A 21,848-nucleotide genomic window follows, 5' to 3' on the forward strand; every position below is an offset into this window, starting at 1 on the left:
TCTGCTTCTCTTTTTCTGACAGTGATGGAACCAACAGTGGCCAGTGGATCCCTTGTGAGCACCATTTCACAGCGGACAACATGAAGGAGGAAATTCTACCCGCCCTGATAGTCAGAGAAGTCCATTCCATCAGACCGTACACCATGAGTCTTGATAGCATCAGTTCTGAAGTGTAAAAGACATTAAAACATCAGCTCCTCCTCCTCTCTCCCTCTGCCGGTCCTCACTTTAACCCGTAGGAGGAAACCAACATCTCCTCCATCCTTAGCAAACAATTCACTGATGTGATTGACCTAAAGACTGTTAACCCCAACGACTGTTCTCCTTTACCACCCTTGTCCCTTTAAAAACATATTTTTATAAGAAATATTTATCTGAATTTATCTCTGCACATATTGTGGATAAAACTGTGGATCCTTGAAATTCTAAATAGCAACCCTAAGATTTGAGTCGTATTGATTTCCCCTCAGACACCTTCCTGGATTAATACATTTTTTGCAGCCATGGATCTTGTAGGTTTTTCTATCAGACTGCAAGTGTTCCTAAGCACATGTCTAGGACTGGAATTTTTAGGCACACCAGGTCAGTGGGCACGCTACCTCCGCTGGGATGCCAGCACCCGCGGTGACCTCAGCTTCCAGTTCAAGACAGACTCCTCGGAGGCGCTGCTGCTGTACTTTGACGATGGAGGCTACTGTGACTTTCTGCAGCTGTCAGTGGTGGAGGGCCGACTGCAGCTGCGCTTCAGCATCGACTGTGCTGAGACCACAGTGGTGTCCGACAGACGGGTGGATGACAGCAGCTGGCACGTCGCTACTCTGAGCAGGTATAACCTGCGCACAGTGCTTGTACTGGATGGCCAGGCCAAAGCAGATGAGGTGCGGCCTCAGCGTCTGTTCATGAAAATAGTCAGCGACCTGTTCCTGGGTGGAGTGCCTCAGGATATCCGCAGCGGCGCGCTCACACTGCCTACGGTGCGAAACATGCAGCCCTTCAGGGGCACAATTACAGACCTCAAATATGGCATCTCACAGCCCCTGTTCCTGGGAAGCCTTAAGGTGCCCCTGGAGTCAGAAGGGTGGTGCACCGTGAACCCATGTGAGAATGGTGGTACATGCTCAGTGGTGGATGGGGAGCCGGTGTGTGACTGCTCCAAAACAGAATACAAGGGCCGCTTCTGCAGTGAAGGTAAGACACACCTGTAAAGTCTCTGATAGACTCTGGACCCCTAAAGTCTCTAACTTTAAATGTATCTCATTTCTTTTTGTATTGTAAACCTTTTACATTTTTATTTATTGAAATTCCAACTGAACTGCAGCTCATGATTTTTAACACTGAAGAGATGTTGCCAGTAATTCATAGGCCAAATCCAGATAACAAAATGATAAAATCCTTCAACAGCCCAGTCGCCACAAAAAAGGGTTGGCGGTTAACATTTCTGCAAAGCATTGATCTGTCCAAATGTGTGCATTTTATACGTGCCACAAGGTCATTTCTACAATGTCAGTTTACGTGTTTAGCATATAACCTTAACCTAAATGACTGTTGCATCGTTCCAGTGATGAGTACCGGACCTTCGCTGTATGGGTGCAGGTTGGTTAGGTTTAGGAAAACACTGTGGTTAAACTCAATATATGAACATACCTATGTTAGGTAAGTAAGGAACCTTATGTATGTGACATGACTAAACTACATTAGTAAGTTGCTAAGACCTGGTTTTACAACTGGACACAAACAGTGGTCTCCTGGGTGAAGGTCCTGTGGTTGTGCAACCTGACCATCCTTCCCAGACCTCCTACCTATGCAGACTTTTAGCTCTTCTCAGATCTTCTCTTCACTTCCTCATGCTGTAATGATTACTACAGCCGCCTGAGGCCACTGCCTAACAGCAAATGTCAACAATGGGTAGTAATAAGCTGCTTTCATAGTCGGATCTATATGGTGTTTTTTTTCAGATGAGGACGGACTTATACTTTTGATGGGGACTGAGAACAACATTTGTAGCTGCTTCACCACAGGAAACTTTTAAGGAGACAGTTTATAGGTTTGTGGGGACAAAAAACAGGTGTTGTGGCATGTCCAGTTGACTTAGTGGCAACAAAACCAGGTATTTTAAGCCAAAACAAGACCTTTACTGAACCCAAATCAAGTGGTTATTGTACCATAACTTAGTACGACCACAAGGGCAGCACTGCCATAACATAATCTAGATAACTGAAACTAAAGAAACGTTCAGTTGCAGTGTAAAGAAATGTTATGTTTGTCCATGTCCATGGTTTGCAGAAATGTAAATTGCTGAAATGTATTCATTGGCTTTGGGTTACATCCAAAAAACGATCAAAAAGAAGAATTGGCTTCACTGAATGTTCTTTCACATTTTTCTAGTATGACAAAACACATTTGATTTTGTTGTTAGGTAAAAACCTTGTGCCATGATCCAGCTGATTTCACCTATGCAGTGTGAATTGCTCTGTCATGTTACGTTACAGGAACACCATCATGACCTTGTAGGTTTCTGTGTTCTAAACATAACTCTCTGGTCTGAGGATTGTTTTTTTGCTATTACACCAGGTATCATGGGCTCTCAGGCAGCTTGACTTTGTGGGCTCACTTGGCTCCCCTAGTGATTGCTATTATTCCTGTGTGTATGTGTGTGTGTGCGTACGTGCATGTGTGTGTGTGTGTGTGTGTGCGCGTGTGATTGTGTGTGTGTTTAAAATCAGAAAGCTAATCTAAGCACGGTTAGCCAGTGAGGCGCAGGTTAATGGCATCAGTCCTGCAGGCAGTGATAAGGACGCCTACAGAGAAAACAGGGCCTCCTGAGCCCCTTTCTTCACCCAATCACAAGATGGCAGGTGTTTTATATCACATCCTTTTGTGCTGACAATTTTGCCGGAGCTGTGTTTCAATTGCTCTACAGCTGGCTGTCCCCAGACCAAAATTGATTCCTATTAAAAGGAAGCCCTTAACTCATTTCCCCTCACGTATTTCCTGCCTGCAGGCTGAATAAAAACCACTTTCACTTGCTTTTTGTAGAGACTGGGATTTTCTGTGATTTGATGAATCTTGAGCACAGAATATTCTGTGATAATGCCTGTTTTGTTGTGGGGTAATTGGTGAACACGCAGTCACCTCAGTAAATGGATTCAGGCACCTTTTGCTTTTTTTTTTTCCTCCTGTGCTCTGAAAAAAAAAACTCCAGTCATGTACTTAATTATTCACAATCAATACGCATTCTCCAGGCTTTCCAAACCAGCAGCTCCCACCAGCTGAGGAGTACACAATAATCTGACTCCTTATGAGATAATCAATACCACTTAGATAAGACATTCGCTGAACTCTTTTTTTCCCCCATTTAATTAACTCAGATCGGAGGTAATTTGTTTTAATTTATATTTGTTCTGCTGTTTTTCCCACCATCTTTGACTTCCAAGCTCACGTGTTCACCTCGCACAAGTATGGAATTTACATCCCATTTGGCACAGATAAAAGGCCGGGGCAACCTGGAATTTAAAGATTAGGTTTTTCTTATCTATCTCTGCTGGTGTTTGAAATAAAGGAGCTGATGGAGTGGGGGTGGGGGTTGGTGCTGGTGCTGGTTCTCCACTGTGTTGTGGTTGTGGCTGCTCAGCTGATTGACTGGGTGGCATTTAACCGACATTGTGGGCACCGATGATAGAAGTGTTTGTGCTTCAGCTCCTCTCTTTTAGTCGTCTTCCATTCCAGACACATGAGAACAGCAGAAGACGTGCTGGTGTGTAAAGTATTAAAAGAAAATCTGCGAGCTCAGCCAGTGCTTTGTCATGACACGAGGCGGGTGGAGGAGTAGCTGCAGCTGCTGGCTGCTGACTGGCACTAAGAGGAGGAGCCCCTCTTCCTCTGTACTGACCTCTCTGCTCTGAGTACCAGTCAGATATATGAGTTATGTTCCTGTTATTACAGCATTACACAGTCTCATGTCTGTTTTATCATCCAGGCATCTCAAATCCACCAATCATCATCATGATTAATCTTCAGACCCGTTGTTTTAACTTGATCTGAGATGTTTGGTTGTATTCCACTGCATGATAGGTCATAGGTCTTCAACTCTGTTCAACATCACAAGTCATTTTTTTTTATTTTTCCTTTTTCATATAGCTTAATTGCTTTTGTTTGTGTTAGAGTTTTTTTTTTTTCATCTGCTTTTATTTTTTGAAGGCTTAGGGTTATAGTTTCACAGCAGTGTGTGTTGGCCCATGCACACACTGACACTCCCTATCACATTATACTTGCTGATTAATCTGACTGATGGAGAAAAATATTGTTAATTCAACAAGTAACTTCTCCCGCAAAACTCTTTTCTCTATGTACATTAAAATAATGTTTAAATAATTTAAAAGTCACAATGTCTGATTAAAATATGGATGACTGAGAAATAATGTAAAGTAGAACATCTACCAGATACAGTATTCTTCTTATAGTCCATATATAATGTCACACTGGCTTGAAATGAAATAAATTAGTTATCTAGTAAGATTTGAATTTTTTTTTTGTTCCAGTATTTGTTGATACATTGAAAATTATATGGCCAATAAATAATATCACAGTATTTTAAGGCTGTATCCTGATAGACAATACATATCTTGGTATTTGAAAAATCTCCTCAATTTAATGACTGAATTATTTTTACATGTATTTTCTACAGATATCAGTTTTTAATTGAAATAGTTTTTCTTGCAAAATATTGTTTACATATTTTTGATAAAGACAGTAGTACACACAAACGATTTATAACTGCATGAAACAATGCTGGGACTAGGATCCATATTTAAACAATATTGTGGGGATGACTAGTGTTTCTTTCAAATTTACACTGTGACATTTTGGATAATTATTCATCAGTAATGTGGATATAAAGATTAAGTGGTTAAAAACAAGTATTAGAACAAGCGGAACAGTCAGGTGAGTTCAGAAAATGACATGGCTTTATTGTAAGGTAGCCTTTAAAGCCAGGGAAAGACAACACTTATACCGTATCACTATTTAAAGATATCAAAAATCTAAGGTGATATATTGTCTCATATCACAATAATGATCTAATATCATAATGTTATTTCAATGTGTACAAGAAACTAAGAGAGATGCTAAGACATTTTCTTTGACTCACAGCTGTTGGAGCAAGTGTTAGTCCTTACATTTCCATCAGTGGATTACGGAAAATGTAAACGTGTCTAAAGATCCCAGTGTTTAACAGAAAACCCATAAAGATAATTTGTTTTAATTAGCTTCTTTAAGTGTCGTTAATGTCAGCCTGGTACATAATGCTCATGGTCTTCCTGCCAACACACAACTGTTAACCACACTGCTGTGAAACCAAAAGCCTGACGGTCTCATACTGGCACAAAAGGTAGATTAAATTCCATGTTATGGATTTGTTTGAGAGAGTGACATACTGATGATTTTGCTTTGCCTGGTTTTACCAATACTGAGGTAAACAAATCTGTCCTGTGTATGGCCTGAAGTTAGGCCACTGAAAACCCCAAATGTTTATCCTCTGCAGAGATTGACTGGGATATAAATGTGTTAAAACAAGTGACAGTTTCATTATTGTATCAACTTTTGTTTAAATGGAAATTTTGACTCGAGGAAGTTGTGGAAGGTCGAAATGTTGAAATGCTTTATCTTAAGGATTCATTTACAGGCTTTATGGGAATCATCTATTATTTTTATTATTATTATTATTATTATTATTAATATTCCAGCAGAATGGCAGAAAAATTTGACCTTGGGGCCAGAAACATGATTAGACATCATCTTCTGGGGCCATGAATATCCACAGCAAATATACAGTGGTGAAAAAATCTAACAATGATGGATGAATCAAACTATTTCATATGTTTTCACACAGTCCTACAGTAAAATTATGTCTATGTTCAGCCATTTTGACGCTGGACCTTTCTAAAACGATACAACACTAAATAGAGTTCCATGCCACTTATATTGTGTCTGGCACTATTTTGGAGTCATTTAGTTGGGTATTTGAATATAATGTTCAGTTATTCTTAGTATTGCTATTCCAGCTCTTCCACTTACAGGCATCGCTCCAATATACTCCCACTCCCTCGTCCTCTCACAGTTCTCTCCCCAACACACACACACACACACACACACACACACACACACACACACCTCACGATCCTTGTGCTCCTTAGCGCTGTGATGCGTGACTCAGTGAGGCACTGGTGACCCTTGTAGGTTGATAGGCTGCTTTTCCCAACCTTGATTTACAGCCTCCACATTGGGCCCAGTTCCCAGTGTTGATTTACGTCTGGCTCTCCCTATCTGGCCTGTCTGCCTCCTGCAAGGCACTGATAGGTGAGAGGAGGCAGGGAACTCAAGCAGCACTGAGAGAATTTGAACTGTTGATTGTTAAAGGATAAATAAGGTACTTAATGAGGCTGGCAGACGTGGATTGGTGGATAGCCTGCAAAATGACACGACTGGAAGTCAGCAAAACATCAACCTATGATTGTATATTTTACAAAGTATTACTGATGGGTAGGATTCTATGACTCACACCTGCACTAAGGTGCTTTATTTCAGTTGCTTAACTGGAAGATTTTTCTCTTAACACAAACATGAAAAAAACATTTATAACCATAAGACTGGATGATGTGGTGGAAATTTTTATTTTTTTTCAAAAAAATAAATTATATTTATATATTTTTTGAAGAATCTCATTGTTCTCAATCTCTAAAAGACTGTATCTCTATTAGCTAGCTATTGCACTGAGTTAGAAATATGTATGCACTATATTCCATAAAACGCTATTTTGCTATAATTGCTTGGTAGCAAATAAGCACATGAAAATATAGACCAGATTAGTTAAACATTGAGTTGGATCATCTGATCAATATTAATTCCATTAGAATCAAAATTTCCACTCTGCTGCTGCTGCTGTCTTCATAACACTACTATTGTTTTCATGAATTATTCAATCCTAGTGTGACAATTTGTCAAACAAACTGTAGGTGGTAACTACATCAGAACTCATTACGTCATGCGATGTTATGTGTAAAAATCTTGAAGTGAACACATATGTAACGCTGTGATCCCGCCCTCCTACTGAAGTTACATAGTGCAGAGACAGGTGTTAGAGGGGCGGATTTGCTGAGACAGAGACAACAATCACCCAATCACAAGACACTGGACCATCAGATGATTTAAATGCAGTAATTTTATGGCGAAAAAAGTTACATAATGTTACATAAAAGTTACATTCGACATTTATGCAGTGGGGGTTCCAACACACCATCATCTGACAGGGCCAGTCATATGTATGCTATTTTTGTCAGATTTTGGATTCTATGTTTTGATGCAGGATGTCTGTAACATCCCACATCTGCTAAGAAGCAGCATTTTGTAAATGTAACTTTCAGTACACACAGTTCATATGTTTACTGAATTGAGATTAAAGAACTGTTACCTGAAATGTTTTTTTCTTTTGTGTAAATCACCACAGCTGCCATCTTGGATTATGATTCTTAGTTTCAGGGGATTATTCACTAATGAAAACAAGTATTTTTAAATTTACTTTTTATAATAATTAATACTGTATTCCATTCCTGCTGATAGATCAGCCTAAATCCACTTCAACATAATTCCCAACAACACAGCCTTGTGTTGTTTCAATGCACTGCTGTTTTCAGTCTTAATTGGCGCTCATTGCAGTTGAACCACTGGGGGCATTTAAATGTGAAACATCAAAGGCAACAGAAAGCTTTTACAAACGTCAGTGTTGTGCTGCAGAGAGCAGCTTAAACCTGACCACACTAAATACAGAGCAGGAGCCTTTTTTTTTCTTTTTTAAAACAGAAATGCACTGCTATTGCAAAAACAAATGCACAACAGTAAACCTGTCCAATCACAGCCTGGGGGCAGGACCATGGGCAGAGCTTATCATTGCACTCACAACCTGATGGCAGCCATGACAGACAGCTGCTCTCACTGAAACTGTTACCTGTGGCCGGAGGGACTCATCTATTGATTGTACATTTAATTTAACTTGTGATTGACTGTCTGCAGTTCGAGGTGGTGGATTGCACTGTAGGAACTTGTACAGACATGCAGGGGGATCCTCTTGGCACAATTCTTCATAAGTGTGACAGCAAATAAGGTTGAGCTTGTGTTAGCTTCCAGGGAACAATCAAGTAGGCTGACTGAAGGCCTGAATGAGAGACAACAGGATGGATGAATGTAGTAGTGCATAATGTTTCACAACAAAATGCTAAATTTTAGAAAATTACCCAAAGAAGAGATCAAGTATTAGAGTCATTTTGGACAAAACGTTCCAGACTTTCTGTTTCCCTGGTGGCAGGAAACTGAAGGGCTGTCAATAATGGCTGCCATCAAGTTATTGTTGTTTACATATGGCATTATATGTATGTGGTCCAACGTACAGGCAGCGACTTCTGATGTGATGATGCAAATATGCCACACTAAGAAGTGTTGAAGGAGAAATATAGGCTAAGATTGCAGGCTTTAATTACTTTGAAATGTTCCTCCCACACACATTCGTCACAGCATTCTCCGGTGACAAATGCTCTCTGCCAATGATATGCCCATTACCACAGAAATTGTTGTCCAATCAAAACCAGCATTACATCTCCAGAACTCAAAGAGTGCAGACCTTCCATAAGTTCCAACTGCAGACATTCCAGTAGTTAAAGCACTTTGTAGGGAACACTGCTGTACATGTTTGCCAGTTTATCAATATCTGATTAAGACCAATGCAAACAAGATGGTGCACTCCCGCTCTCTTCAATTAATGATAAATTGATGAAGTCAGATGGAGCGAGAAGCCAGCAGAATTGCTGAGTTCGATGAGTTGAACTGATTATGTAAGAGAAAGCCCTGATTAAGCTCCAGATCAGGCAGCTTCCCTAAAGTAATTAACATGACTGGTATAATTTGCCTATTTGAGGTTGTAATGTAATGATATTGTCGTTAAGTAAGAACCATTCAAGAGCAAATATGTCAAAAAGTACTTCACAACGGCAATAATGTATAAAAATACATCTAGTCCTAAAACACAATAAATGCAGACAAAGGCAAGTCTGAGCAAAAAGGTCCTGAGCTTCTTTTTAAAAGTGTCTGCAGTGTCTACACAGCTTAAGTCAAATGGGAGACAGTTCCAACATAGGAGCCACAACCTCAAGAGCAGTCTGCTTTTGTTTTCAGCCTATAAATCAAGGTACTACCAGTGTGGATTAAGATTTCCATCTCTGCTTGAGACACTTTCTCAGCTGGAGATGAGGTAGTATGCATTGTTTGAGACTGCCCTACACAACAACACAGATATGTGTGCTGTGATTCGACACCCCACCCAACAGCATCGTTTCTCTAGTCTGACACGGTTAAACTTTGATGAGTGTTAAGAACATAAAATGACTGGATTTGGGTTAAATAAGTAGCCTAACCCTACTTAGGTAAGGTTGGGGAAATGTGTGTGGGAGTCCCTACCACCACCAAAAATCACTCAGATCTTTCTTCTAACTTGTTTGTTATCTAGTCAGAAAGACATATAGATACAGTGCCTTGCAAAAGTATTCACCCCCCTTGAATTTTTCCACATTTTGTCACGTTTTAACCACAAAATGTAAATGTATTTTATTAAGATTTTATGTGATAGACCAACACAAAGTGTAATTGTGAAGTAGAAGGAAAAAGATACATGGTTTTAATTTTTTATTACAAATAAAAAACAGAAAAGTGTGGTGTGCAAAAGTATTCATTCCGCTTTACTCTGATACCCTTAAATAAAATCCAGTGCAACTAGTTGCCTTCAGAAGTCACCTAATTACTGAATGGAGTCCACCTGTGTGTAAACTTATCTTAGTGTAAATACAGCTGTTCTGTGAAAGCCTCAGAGGTTTGTTAGAGAACATTAGTGAACAAACAGCATCATGAAGCCCAAGGAACACACCAGACAGGTCAGGGATAAAGATGTGGAGAAGTTTAAAGCATGGTTAGGATATGAAAAAATATCCAAAGCGTTGAACATCTCACTGAGCACTGTTCAATCCATCACCTGAAAATGAAAAGAGTATGGCACAACTGCAAACCTACCAAGACATGGCCGTCCACCTAAACTGACAGGCTGGGCAAGGAGAGCATTGATCAGAGAAGCAGCCAAGAGGCCCATGATAACTCTGGAGGAGCTGCAGAGATCCACAGCTCAGGTTGGAGAATCTGTCCACGGGAAAGCTATTAGTCATGCACTCCACAAATCAGGCCTTTATGGAAGAGTGGCAAGAAGAGAGCCATTATTGAAACAAGCCATGTGGGGGGCACAACAAACGTGGAGGAAGTTGCTCTGGTCGGATGAGACCAAAATTAGTTTTTGGCCTAAATGCAAAACACTATGTGTGGCAGAAAACTAACACTGCACATCACCATGAACACACCATCCCCACCATGAAACATAGTGCTGGCAGCATCATGCTGTGGGGATGCTTTTCTTCAGCAGGGACAGGGAAGCTGGTCTGAGTTGATGGGAAGATGGATGGAGCCAAATACAGGGCAATCTTGGAAGAAAACCTGTTAGTCTGCAAAAGACTTGAGACTGGGGCGAAGGTTCACCTTCCAGCAGGACAACAAGCCTAAACATACAGCCAGAGCTACAATGGAATGGCTTCAATCAAAGCATATACATGTGTTAGAATGGCCCAGTCAAAGTCCAGACCTAAATCAACTTGAGAATCTCTGGCAAGACTTGAGAATTCCTGTTCACAGACACTCTCCATCTAGTCAGACTAAGCTTGAGCTATTTTGCAAGGAAGAACAGGCAAATATTTCAGTCTCTATATGTGCATCGCTGGATGAGACTTACCCCAAAAGACTTGCAGCTGTCATTGAAGTGAAAGGTGATTCTACAAAGTATTGACTCAGGGGGTGAATACTTTTGCACACCACACTTCATATCATTTTCCTTCCACCTCACAATTATGCACCACTTTGTGTTTGTCTATCACATAAAATCACAATAAAATACATTTACATTTGTGGTTAAAACATGACAAAATGTTGAAAAGTTCAAGGGGGGTGAATACTTTTGCAAGGCACTGTAAATGAATGGTACATGCACCTCAGTTTACTTTAGTTACACTGCTAGCTAAATGCACAATAATTTATATTTCTGCTACTCAGGATCTCTCAATTGGAACAAAGCAAACGATTTTTGCTGGGTGTTGTGTGAGCAGAGCTGCTATTCAGCTGCTGAGGGCCAGGCAGCTCTGGTGGTTCAGTTCCTTTATTTCTGGAGGAATAAACACCCAGTCTGAGAGAACTGGAGTGCCTGGTTGGTTCCAAGTTCTTCGAAAGGTTGACCTGAATTCAAACACACAGACACACACACACACACACACACACATCCTCAGTGTGTGCTGTTGCTTTAGCTTACCTTAATGTTCAGTAAAGTTATCTGGCTGTTTGGGGCTATAAATAAATACTGTGGTCAAACTCGAAGGTGAAAACACCATTAAACAACCACCATAACCAATGAAAATCTATGTAAGGGACTGTATATGGTTACAATTGTCTCTATGTTTAAACACTGGCAGAAACATTTGGGATAATGAAGGAAAACTGCTCAACAAAATCTATTACAGTAGTTTACTACATTACTGTAGTTGTTTTAGACTTTTAAATCAAAAATAGGCATAGGTATCTCAAAAAAAAGATTATAACAATATAAAACCCATCACAACCATCCACCATGGATGGATTAATATAGAAAATGATTAAGTCTTCTATCCTTAAATTGAAGACACAATCTCATGTTTTCCACCTCCTATGACTGCAGAGACTTCCCTCTCTAACAAGTCTGCTGTAGCTCTGTGCTACTGTCAACCAGCCGACAGTCGACCAGCTGTATGCCGTTGACACCCCGACATGAGCAGATGGCCTCAGCATCCCTCCCTGGTTATTTCTCCAGCCACCCGTTTGTTCTTATCAACATGAAACATGGCTGCCGGTGAAATAGGTCAGCGCGGAGGTTATGGCTGTTACACTGATGATGATGAAAACAGTAATAATCAAGCCCTCAGTGCTGTAATGACTCAATCCTTTATCCTGTTGGAATTGTGTGTCTCCATATGTATGCACCTCCGTGTACTGGTTTACCTTCCATTTTCATAACCTGCAAAAAACAATCAGTTAAGCCTGCAGTGAAGAAAGAAAGCTGAATTTGAAATACCTCATTAATCACTGCGCTCTCCTACTTTATCCAACACATCATGAATCATCCCTCTAAGTAATCCACTTTGAGCTATAATTCCCCGCTATCCTCGTCTCACCTTTTGCGTATTGAATTAAAAGACAGAGTCATACTCTCATACCTTGCTAGTCATACCCTAGATTATGTGTCCACTGATGAATAAATAAGTTTGTCAAAGCACAGATGAGTCACCCCAAAGAATGGTGATCTGTTAGGATTTTATTTTTAGGGGGAATTTGTGAGGAGGGCTAGAGGATATAGATTTCATGACTCAGAAAAAAAACCTGTTCACAGCCCCCAGAGACAGTAATTGCATTGAGTTAAATGCTTGCTAGCCTGCCACTGGGAATTGTACCTGTGATTGTTTGATGGGTTTGTTGACTGGTACCTTATTTATTATGTATGTATGTGCACAGCCCTCTTTCTCTCCCTCTCTCTCTGTCCAACACAAACTGATGGTACAACACAAAGGAAGTAAATTGTCAAAGGAAGTAGGTCTGGATAGAACAAAATAATTATAGAGCAGTAGGTTTGGTGACTGATCATCAGGAGAGAGAGAGACAGAGAGATTGAGCTTTGAGTGATGGATTTGTCAGAAAGTCAAACAGTGGCGTGAGAGAGAGGACTGCAAGATGAATTAGTTAATCTGCTCTCTCCCTGCTGTTGCTTCTTTTTTATCTACTCTGTCCCCAGTGGTTGGACGTACCCCATTTATTGTTCCACCATAAAGGGCATTTAGTCTGTGCACACAAGCCTGTCCTCAGCAGAATCATTATTGCATTGGTCGTTTGGTTGAATACCCAAACAGATCTATGTTTAGATTTCCCTGACAAGCAACTTCGTTACTCAGGCGATTACTTTATTGTACATTTGCAATAAGCAGAGGAGCAAGAGCACAGACCGAGGTTGAGTTTTTCTACGGGTTTGAATTCAGTTCAGCCTCTCACTAAACTCCAAACACTTGACTCCACAAGTAGGTTGACAGATGACTGAGGAGAAATCCAAATTTTCATCCCGAAAGATAAGAAGTTATTTTTGAGCTCTCTTCTCATTGTTAAATGGCTGAGGATCAGAGCAGATGTAACTAGGTGTTTATTCCTCCCAGAAGGTCTGGCTCTGCATTTGATTTAGCAATTCAAATGTGAAGCAGCCTAAAGAGGCAGCGCTGTGGCCAGTGTCTTTTTTCAGAGTGCTCCACCTCATTTGTGCTGCGGCTCCAAGTGGTTTGGGTTCAAAATTAATCTTTCTTAATCTGACAACTGGGTTGTGCTGTCTTTATCTCTCTCTCTCGCTTATTGTCTCTCAACTACACACCTGCACGCATTTGTCTTTGAGTAATCTTGTGGACCCTCATTGACATCGTAGATTCTCTCTTGCAGCCCCTACCATCACAACTAAATGTCTGAGCTAAACCTAACTCTAACGTGAACCTTTAAACCAAGTCTGAACTGTCCACCCTACAATGAATTAAAACTGAAAGATAGCAATACAGTTGCCACGCACAGTCAAGTGTGTGTGTGTTAGTTTACATACACACTTAATCTGCCCTAATCTCCTTCTGTCAAGAGTGTTGCCTTTCTGTGGATATTTGAGTGTCGAGTTCAATCCTATGGAAATCTCAAATAAATCAGAGAACACAGAGGAATTGAAGCTTTTGCAAGACTATCACAACACACACACACACACACACACACACACACACACACACACACACCACACTTTTCTCTCCCAGATGACCATTTGACCAACTCATTCCAGCACAGCTGACACAGATCTTCAGTTTAAACTGAATTAATATCTAATGCATATCTGATTGGCCTCCATCTGCTTGTGTTCAAATTACAACTCTAACATGCCCAATTAGTCCCAGCTAAGAACATTTAATGCATCTCAAGTCAATTACCTTTAACTATATTTTGCAGCTACTTCATTTCTGTGAGAGGACTTACAACATAAAGCCACGTATGTTTCAATAATCAAATAAGGAGTTTTTGATGATGGACATCTGGAGAAAGTGGGTGGAGCCCCAACTCACTGATCTGTCCAATAGTTTTCAACAGATTACTATTGTTATTAGAGTTGTTATAATACTAATACTACAAATACTAATACAACTACTACTACTACTACTTATAATAATAATAATATAGGACAAGATCCTATGTTACCATTTATGTGTTTCATGGGTGATATTGGTTGTGTAACCAGCTTTGCCTGAAACATGACTCAGAGAGCATTTCTTTAAACCCAGATGTTTATCTAATGCTACCTTCAGGTCAAAATTACCTCTTAACCACCACTTCTTTGACCAAAGCTAAAAAAAAAGTGTTGTTCATACATTACCAAGAGTTTTGCTGTGGATATTCTGCTGTGGCCCCATGGCTTTCACAAACTTGACACTTTGGCCCCACTGCTGCAGTGGCTCTAAGAATAGCAAAATCATCAGTATGTTATCCAACACAGCACTTCAGCCTTGATGGACTGGGATACGGGCTTTAAACCTGATTGTGTGTTCAATATTGCTGTCCTTGGACTGTCAACAAAGGTCACAGGTCAAAGGATTTGTTATTTGTGTTTTTTGGTTTCCATTGTGTGTCTTTAGATTTAGGAACAGAACTTGCCAATACAGATCAACATGTCTGAACTGAGAGCGATGCCTTTTTCTTCACACTGGATAGTAATCTTTGAATTTGTATTCAAAGGAACTGACTGATGGTTTAACTCTTCATTGCTAGAATGTTCTGTTTCTTTCTCTGTGTGTTAAAAGACATACACATGGTAGTGCCACTGTATGGATGATGTGTATAATCATTTGCATGACAGTCAACATGCAAGTAAGTAGAGTGTTTCTAATGCTACTTTCATTTGCTTGTTTTCCCTGTGTCCTTCTTTTCCAGAGGTCGTCAACAATATGCCAGGTGAGTTTGAATAAAAAAGCAATTACTTGTATAGCTGCAGATTTCCAGACAGCCTAGGGCAATGCAAATATACTGTAGATTGGGCTTGGGGATTCTGAAAAGTCGATTTACTGACCACCTTATTTAAAAGCTGTCAAAATGAAAAAAGTGTGAAAAATGGAATGCATGAAAGATGTAAGAAGAAGTCACTATATTTTGTAAATCGGTATATAGTGACTTTTTCACACGTGTCTAATTGGATTTACATTGAAATACATCAATACACCTTAACTTTTCCACTTCAGTCAAGCATAAAACCTTTTTTGCAATATTGTTTTATACTTTTGCATTTCTACTAATTGTAAATGCACATAAAGACAGGTGAGTGGAAACCCACTTATTGCTCCATGGCCTATTGATGTAGAGGAAAAAAGATGTCTGGCAATCGTTGCTATGAATCACGTATCCAGCTCTATCATTTGCTAATGCTGGTCACCTGATTGATAAGTAGATTTAATGTTAATAATTTTTTAAGCTCTCTTATTTAACTAAATTAGTAAATCACATCAAAATAAATGATCGCTGTCGAAGTGGCTTTGATTGTTATTGTCATAATGACACTGATCAAATGACAATGTCAAGGGATACACTTATTGAGCTGACAGAGAGGGATCACCTGTATCTGCAGCTCTGCCCCCAAAGCTTTATGGTTTTAGGTGTCCAGCTTGTAACTTTGTTGTTTTGCTCAACATGTTCTCTTTCCCAACTCATCAAATACAGCATCTTGGCAGTGGGCTTCAGGCTATGATGCTGTACCTACCCCTCTAGTGTCAGTTTTAGATGTAAAGGGCTTCACGGTCAATTAAGCAATAATATAGAATAGTAATGTCTGCTTGGACTTTGAAAATAAGGTTTGCTGATAAATGTTCACCTAATATGACATATTGACTATTGGATGGTTATTAATGCTGTCAAACAGTCAGTTAACGCAGTAGGGTTAAACATAAGAAAAATACTAGGTTAGGTTTTGGAAAAGATTCTACTTATTAACTACGTGCAGTCTCAAAGTGATCGTCACCGACATAACTTAAGTTATATCATTTACGTACATTAACTTACAAATCACTCTTGACTCCCGAACCATCCTGTACTTTTCTCGCTCTTCATACTGCTGCACTAGAGTAGTACTTCCCAGCCCACTGACCAGGCAGCTGTATTTGATGCATTGGGAATGAGAACAGATATGGTTCAAAACCCACTGTATATGACCTGAGCAGCACCAAACAGCAGATAAAGACTAGTTAAAGACTAGCTAGTGAACATAGTGGAGGATCTAACAGTAAAGACACATATAGCAGCTGGAAGAGACCAATGAAAGAACCAAAAGATAATCAATATAGGACTTTAATCATCAGCTGGATGCAAACATGACCACAAATGCATGACAATGTTGCTCTCTGTCTACTGGATGTGAGGAGGTCACTATATCAACTAACAAGATTATGTCAATGTAGTGTTCACAGCGTTGCACTCAAGTGGCCAATCCATCAGTTATAGCAGGTTTAACTCAGAAGTGAGGTGGTGGGGTCTGTAGTGTTTTCTATTGTGCTATTATTTCTTATGAAGGAAGCCTTCTGCTCAGACACGGGAAGCTTTGTCACCAGTGTGTTCTGATGACATGCTTTCCCTTTTTGGAAAAGCATGTGTCGTCACAATACCAAAGAGTATTGAAACTGCGTGTGTCATTTCTCATGTATGTTCTCTCTCTATTCTCTTTCCTTTCCCTCGTTTATCTCCCCTGTCTTCTGAAGGCTTTGCACATATGATGGCAGAACAAGGTATGCTTCCTCCTTCCTCTTCTGTTTCATGTCTTTAATTACTTTAAGCTGCATGTTTTGGTGTTGGTGTGGTATGTATATTTGATTCTATATACATTGTGAATTTATTAGACTGCTGTAGTGCCCTACAAAGCCACAACACAGCAACTACACATCGTTGGTCAAAACAGTGTTAAGACCACTGTCACCAGTAATTTTACCAAATTGACAAAATGATGTCCTCTTGTGAACATGAGAACATTGACTCAATACTGTTTCTGAAGCACTTAAATACTTGAGCAATTCCATTCTATAATGCTTTTTTTTTATAACACTACAGTCAAAGAAAACATTTTTTTTTTCAAAGTCAAATGCAACAATCACCTCTGGTTTAGTCAAAATACTCAGTTAATGGACTAAGATGTGAAAATATTCTGGCTCTACTCTATTCTATCTAATCTCAGCTTGTATCCGATTGTCTCTGGCTCCTCTGCTATTTCCCGGCGGTCATTGTCAGAGCTGCCGTAAATCACCTCTGTAGTCAGTCTCAGAGGCTGTGTTCAGTCCAAGTGTCTAGTTATATTCACTAGTAGGCGCTGAGCCCTGTTGCCCGTGATGACTCCTCCTGTGATCCAGGCAGACTCTCATTGACTAATTGGGCCACTTAGTTCCACGGCTAACTGAGCTAACTTACTAATTGCAGCTGGTTGCTACAGCCAAAGATAACTACAGCAAAGAGCATAGCAAGCAGCAGTTAGCGGTTACGCTGATCCCTGGAGCTACCTTCTAAATCGGGCCATTTCTTACAAAACAAACCTTCACAATGACATGAAAGCTGGAACAACATTTTTCTTTATATAGGCATTGTCCTTTAGTAGTTTCTGAAGATTATTCAGAGGAAGAATGCACTATCAGCATTTTTAGGTATTATGTATGTTCTATGCCAATAATTTCAGTATAATTATTATGATAAAAAAATTTGCTATTTTTGTGTAACACTGGCCAAACTTAAAATACTCTAAATACTCACAGCTCCACCATTTGTGTGGTTAGTGCTCTCTGGCTTTGTGTGTATTCTTTGTGTGCGGTGTTGTGACATTCAGAGTTCCTTTAATGGTTGCATGTTTGAAGTGTTTTGTGATGTACAATTGCATTATGGCATTTGCCACTGTACATTGATGGATCCTCATGACATGTATTCATATATACATTGATATGTTTGGTGTCTGAATTTGAACTTATGTCTGCTCTTCTTCTTTCTCCCTGTCTGCCTCTCTTGGGTGTGGACCCTCTCATCTTCCGCCTCCTCCTGCTCTTCTAGCTAAAAGCAAAGGTACAGCTTTTTCGAAATCTTTCCTTTTCCGCCTCTATGAAAAGCGTCGCTTGCTCTGTGAGTGTTTGAGAGCTCTAATGTGTTTACTTGTCTGTGTTTAGTGTCTCTTCTGTAATGGTTTCTCATCAAGGATGCCGGATTAAGCGAGTAATTAAGCCAACCTTAATTGAAGGAGAACGAAAAAAGAGAATGTCGCTTTGTGCTTTCTTACGGTGCGTGTGTTTTGTAATTTGCAAGAATGCTGTACAGTGTATGCAGGGCCACTGTGTTTGTGATGCAACACAAACAACCGTCCCTGTGGATCAGTTTTCACAGGAACAAGCCTCTCTACCTTTTCCTCAGTAAATCAGACTTCCTACTCTCTGCTGACGTTAACATAATCTGAGTTCAAATGACAGCATTCATTGTTGATTCGTAGTAAAGCTGACGGAAGCAGCGACACAACTGGATTGTTTTTGGTGAAAGAACTGACAAGCATCTTAAATCTCTCCAATCCATTCGCACCCAACATGTTTGGTGGTTTAAGTATACAGGTCAATGATGCATAATACTGTCCAGTCAATGAGTGGCGCATGTGTAAACATGAAATGGACTTAAAGGTGGCAGTGGTTCATCTGGAGTTTTTATCTGGATCTGCAGGGGTGACTTCAGTGTAACTTTCTGGGGGTTTATTTTGTTTTCAGCCTTTTTGGATAGTGCTAGCTGAAGCAAGAAAGGAAAGGCTTGGAGGGGACAGAGCAGGGATGGCATGCAGCAAACAGCCTGGGCTGGAATTGAACCCAGGCTGCTGTAGCGAGGACTCAGCTACATGATGTGTGTGAGCTACTGGGGCACCAGACTTCAATGTAGATTTAATAGATACATCTCAGAAATCTCACTCTCTGAACAGTTTTGCTAACCAAAAACAACAACAACAACAACAACAAGAAAAAACAGATTGAAGAGATGAGACTCGAGTCAGACTCAAGTTGAACAAAGGAGGACATGTGACTGGATATGGACTTGTTGACTGTCCAAAGACTTGACTTGATTCTAAACTTGGAGGAAAGGCTGAGGAAACTACTGTTAACATTTGGAATGCTACCAACCTGTCATAAATAATCAATATTGTAATATGGATGGACATACCAGTGATGCCATGACCTTTTTTAAATTTGCAGGTACACCTGCTAGAACCAGAAGTTGAGATAAACTCCATTCACACATAAGATTTTAGCTCTTAAAGGCATGATTTGTGTCTTTTGACGTGGGGTTGTATGAGGTACTCATTACTAGTCAGTGTGTTACCTGTAGTAGACTTTCAGAGGCTGTCTGGCAGTGAAAGACAGATGGTTTATCCAATCACCTGCCAAGTATTTTTTGAAAATGCCCTTTTCAGATGGTTCTGTTTAGTAAACCATCTGGTGTGTAAGGCTATCTTATGGACCAATGAATGGTTAAACCTTCACTTTCAGTGGTCTCTCAGATGCTTTGATGACCATTGGAACAGTATTTGTGATCTACCTGATCAGTCCATGATTATGCAGTGTATAACAGCATGTGAAGAAGCTAGTTCAAAATCTAAGAGTTGGTGTTACATTGAAGATCAGTACCATACTGTTGTTGATGAACTACAACTGGATCAGCGTGGAAGTGTGAATTTAAAGGTCCTACTGTTAGCTCTCTATTAGGTGTCCAAATACTGAAACATGTCTTTAGGTGCCTTTTGAATCCTGCTGTGTACACCTGTACTGGCTTCCCCCATTCACAGAACAAAGCTTGTGTAAGCTCCTGGAGATTCCTCTCCTCTCACCACCTGTCTCTCTTCCTAGATGCTGTGTCTAATCCCTGAGCGCGGAGGACATTATTAGGCATCAGGCTCCCTGTCGCCTTCTGTTAGGCAGACAAGAGGCTCCATTCGGGCTCTGTTTGCATAGCGACTCACTGGTGGCAGGGCGGCAGATAGACAGAGAAGTGGATAGTAGGAAATGTCTCTGACATTAAGAAGTAGCAATTCACTGTCATGAGCTAACACAGAACGCTTCTCTGCTCATGTTTGTGTAGACTTCTCTCTGTTAGTCCGTTTCTCTCAACTTTAATGTTCTCCTGGTGAATCAGATGCTGTTCTCTCTCTCAGTGTCTTCTTCATTTTAGCTCCTAATTCACTCCATAATCCAGGGGTCTCAAACTGCCAGCTCCAAGGCCGCTTCCATCATTTTCTGCTTTCTTTTGACAGCAGATACATTTTTTAAATATGTCTGGGAGAAGTTTTATTCAGTCTGTGATAGTAATGAACAATAAGGAGCTGTTGGATGAAGAGTTACAGGTGACAGGCTGCAAACCCTCAACTTCTCACACTGCTGAAACTGGATGTGTGAGCAGCACGTGTGCGTTGTATTAAGTCCTGCTTTTCATTTTGGCGTCCACATAAACATAGAATGGCCATACCAGCTGCTTGACTTACGCTGCTCACTTTGAGTATTTCAATAATACATTTTATTCTATCATTCTGTTCTCTTTAATGTAACAAAAATAAGTTAACTGAGCTCTCATCTGTGACAGATGCTGGTAATTGGTGTGTGTTGAGAGAAAGGCTCTTGATTATTTTGCCTTGGGTTCAAAATATGTCCAGGGCTGCCAGTCAGCCAGGAGGCATATCTGATTCTCAAAAAAGGCATACTAAAACTGACATCATCTTAGTTTAGTCAGACATCATTAGTGTAAGATGTTCACAGAAAATATAAACACACTTACATCAAACATACTGAAAAGAAACCAGTTTCTCTGCACCAGCACAGATGAGAATATATATATTTAAAATATGTAGGCCACATTTGTTTTTTGTGCTTTAAACTAATACAAATCAGCTTTATTGTGTAAGTATTGTTATATTTGTAAAATCCTCCTGATATAAAGGTTCATCCATCAGTAACTGCAATTATAGAGTAAAGCAGAAAATCCAGTGAACCTGCTCCTGAGTGGATCAGTCATGTCATGATGGTTTTAGGTTGGAGAGGACAGACATGTTGGGGGTTGGTGGTCAGGGCACGTGGACAGTTGTGTTTTCTGCGCTTGACTGAGTGCTGGTAAGTGAGCCAGACATGGAGGGCGGGGATAGCCTAACATCAGTGACAGAGGGGGGTAGGTGGATGGTTGTGCCTTGCGGGGATGGAGAACCAAGGTGAACTGCAGTTCTTGTGAACCCTGGAGAGGCTGTGCCTCATTGGTTTGATCAGAACAAAAAAATTAAACAACCATACTGTCTGAGGCTTCATGTATGGGTTACTGGGTTTCACCTTGGAAATGTTATTATGTGACATCTGTTGGATGATGGTGGTTTGCTTTAAAGGACAACTTAGTTTTGTTTAGAAATACAGTGATTTGTATTTGAAATCATGTAGTATTTCCAAAATATGAAAAGAAAAAAACAAAGTCTGAACTGAGTCAGGTTAAAGCTGTGGAGCTGTCAATGCTCTGAGTGGACAGATGCGTGCTCTCAGGAAATACATGTTATGTGGACATGGACATACATGTGTATATTTTCCTCTGTTTTTAATCCTTTATAA

General features: G+C 40.2%; 1 protein-coding gene across 16 annotated transcripts in view; it reads left to right on the forward strand.

Moving 5' to 3' along the window:
* The window catches only part of nrxn3a (neurexin 3a), a 184,065-nt gene that overhangs the window by 13,495 nt on the left and 148,722 nt on the right, over nucleotides 1-21,848 (forward strand). For all 16 annotated transcript variants that reach the window (XR_003987134.1, XR_003987138.1, XR_003987136.1 and 13 more), the window contains exons 2-5: nucleotides 23-1,188; nucleotides 15,154-15,174; nucleotides 16,965-16,991; nucleotides 18,292-18,303. Coding sequence is in view for 8 of the 16 variants with exons in the window: in XM_030443869.1 (XP_030299729.1) it covers nucleotides 504-1,188; nucleotides 15,154-15,174; nucleotides 16,965-16,991; nucleotides 18,292-18,303 (745 nt within the window). In the remaining 8 variants the exon portion in view is untranslated. The remainder of the gene's footprint in view (nucleotides 1-22; nucleotides 1,189-15,153; nucleotides 15,175-16,964; nucleotides 16,992-18,291; nucleotides 18,304-21,848) is intronic.

Source organism: Sparus aurata, chromosome 16, assembly GCF_900880675.1.
Source record: "Sparus aurata chromosome 16, fSpaAur1.1, whole genome shotgun sequence".
Lineage (NCBI taxonomy): Eukaryota > Metazoa > Chordata > Actinopteri > Spariformes > Sparidae > Sparus > Sparus aurata.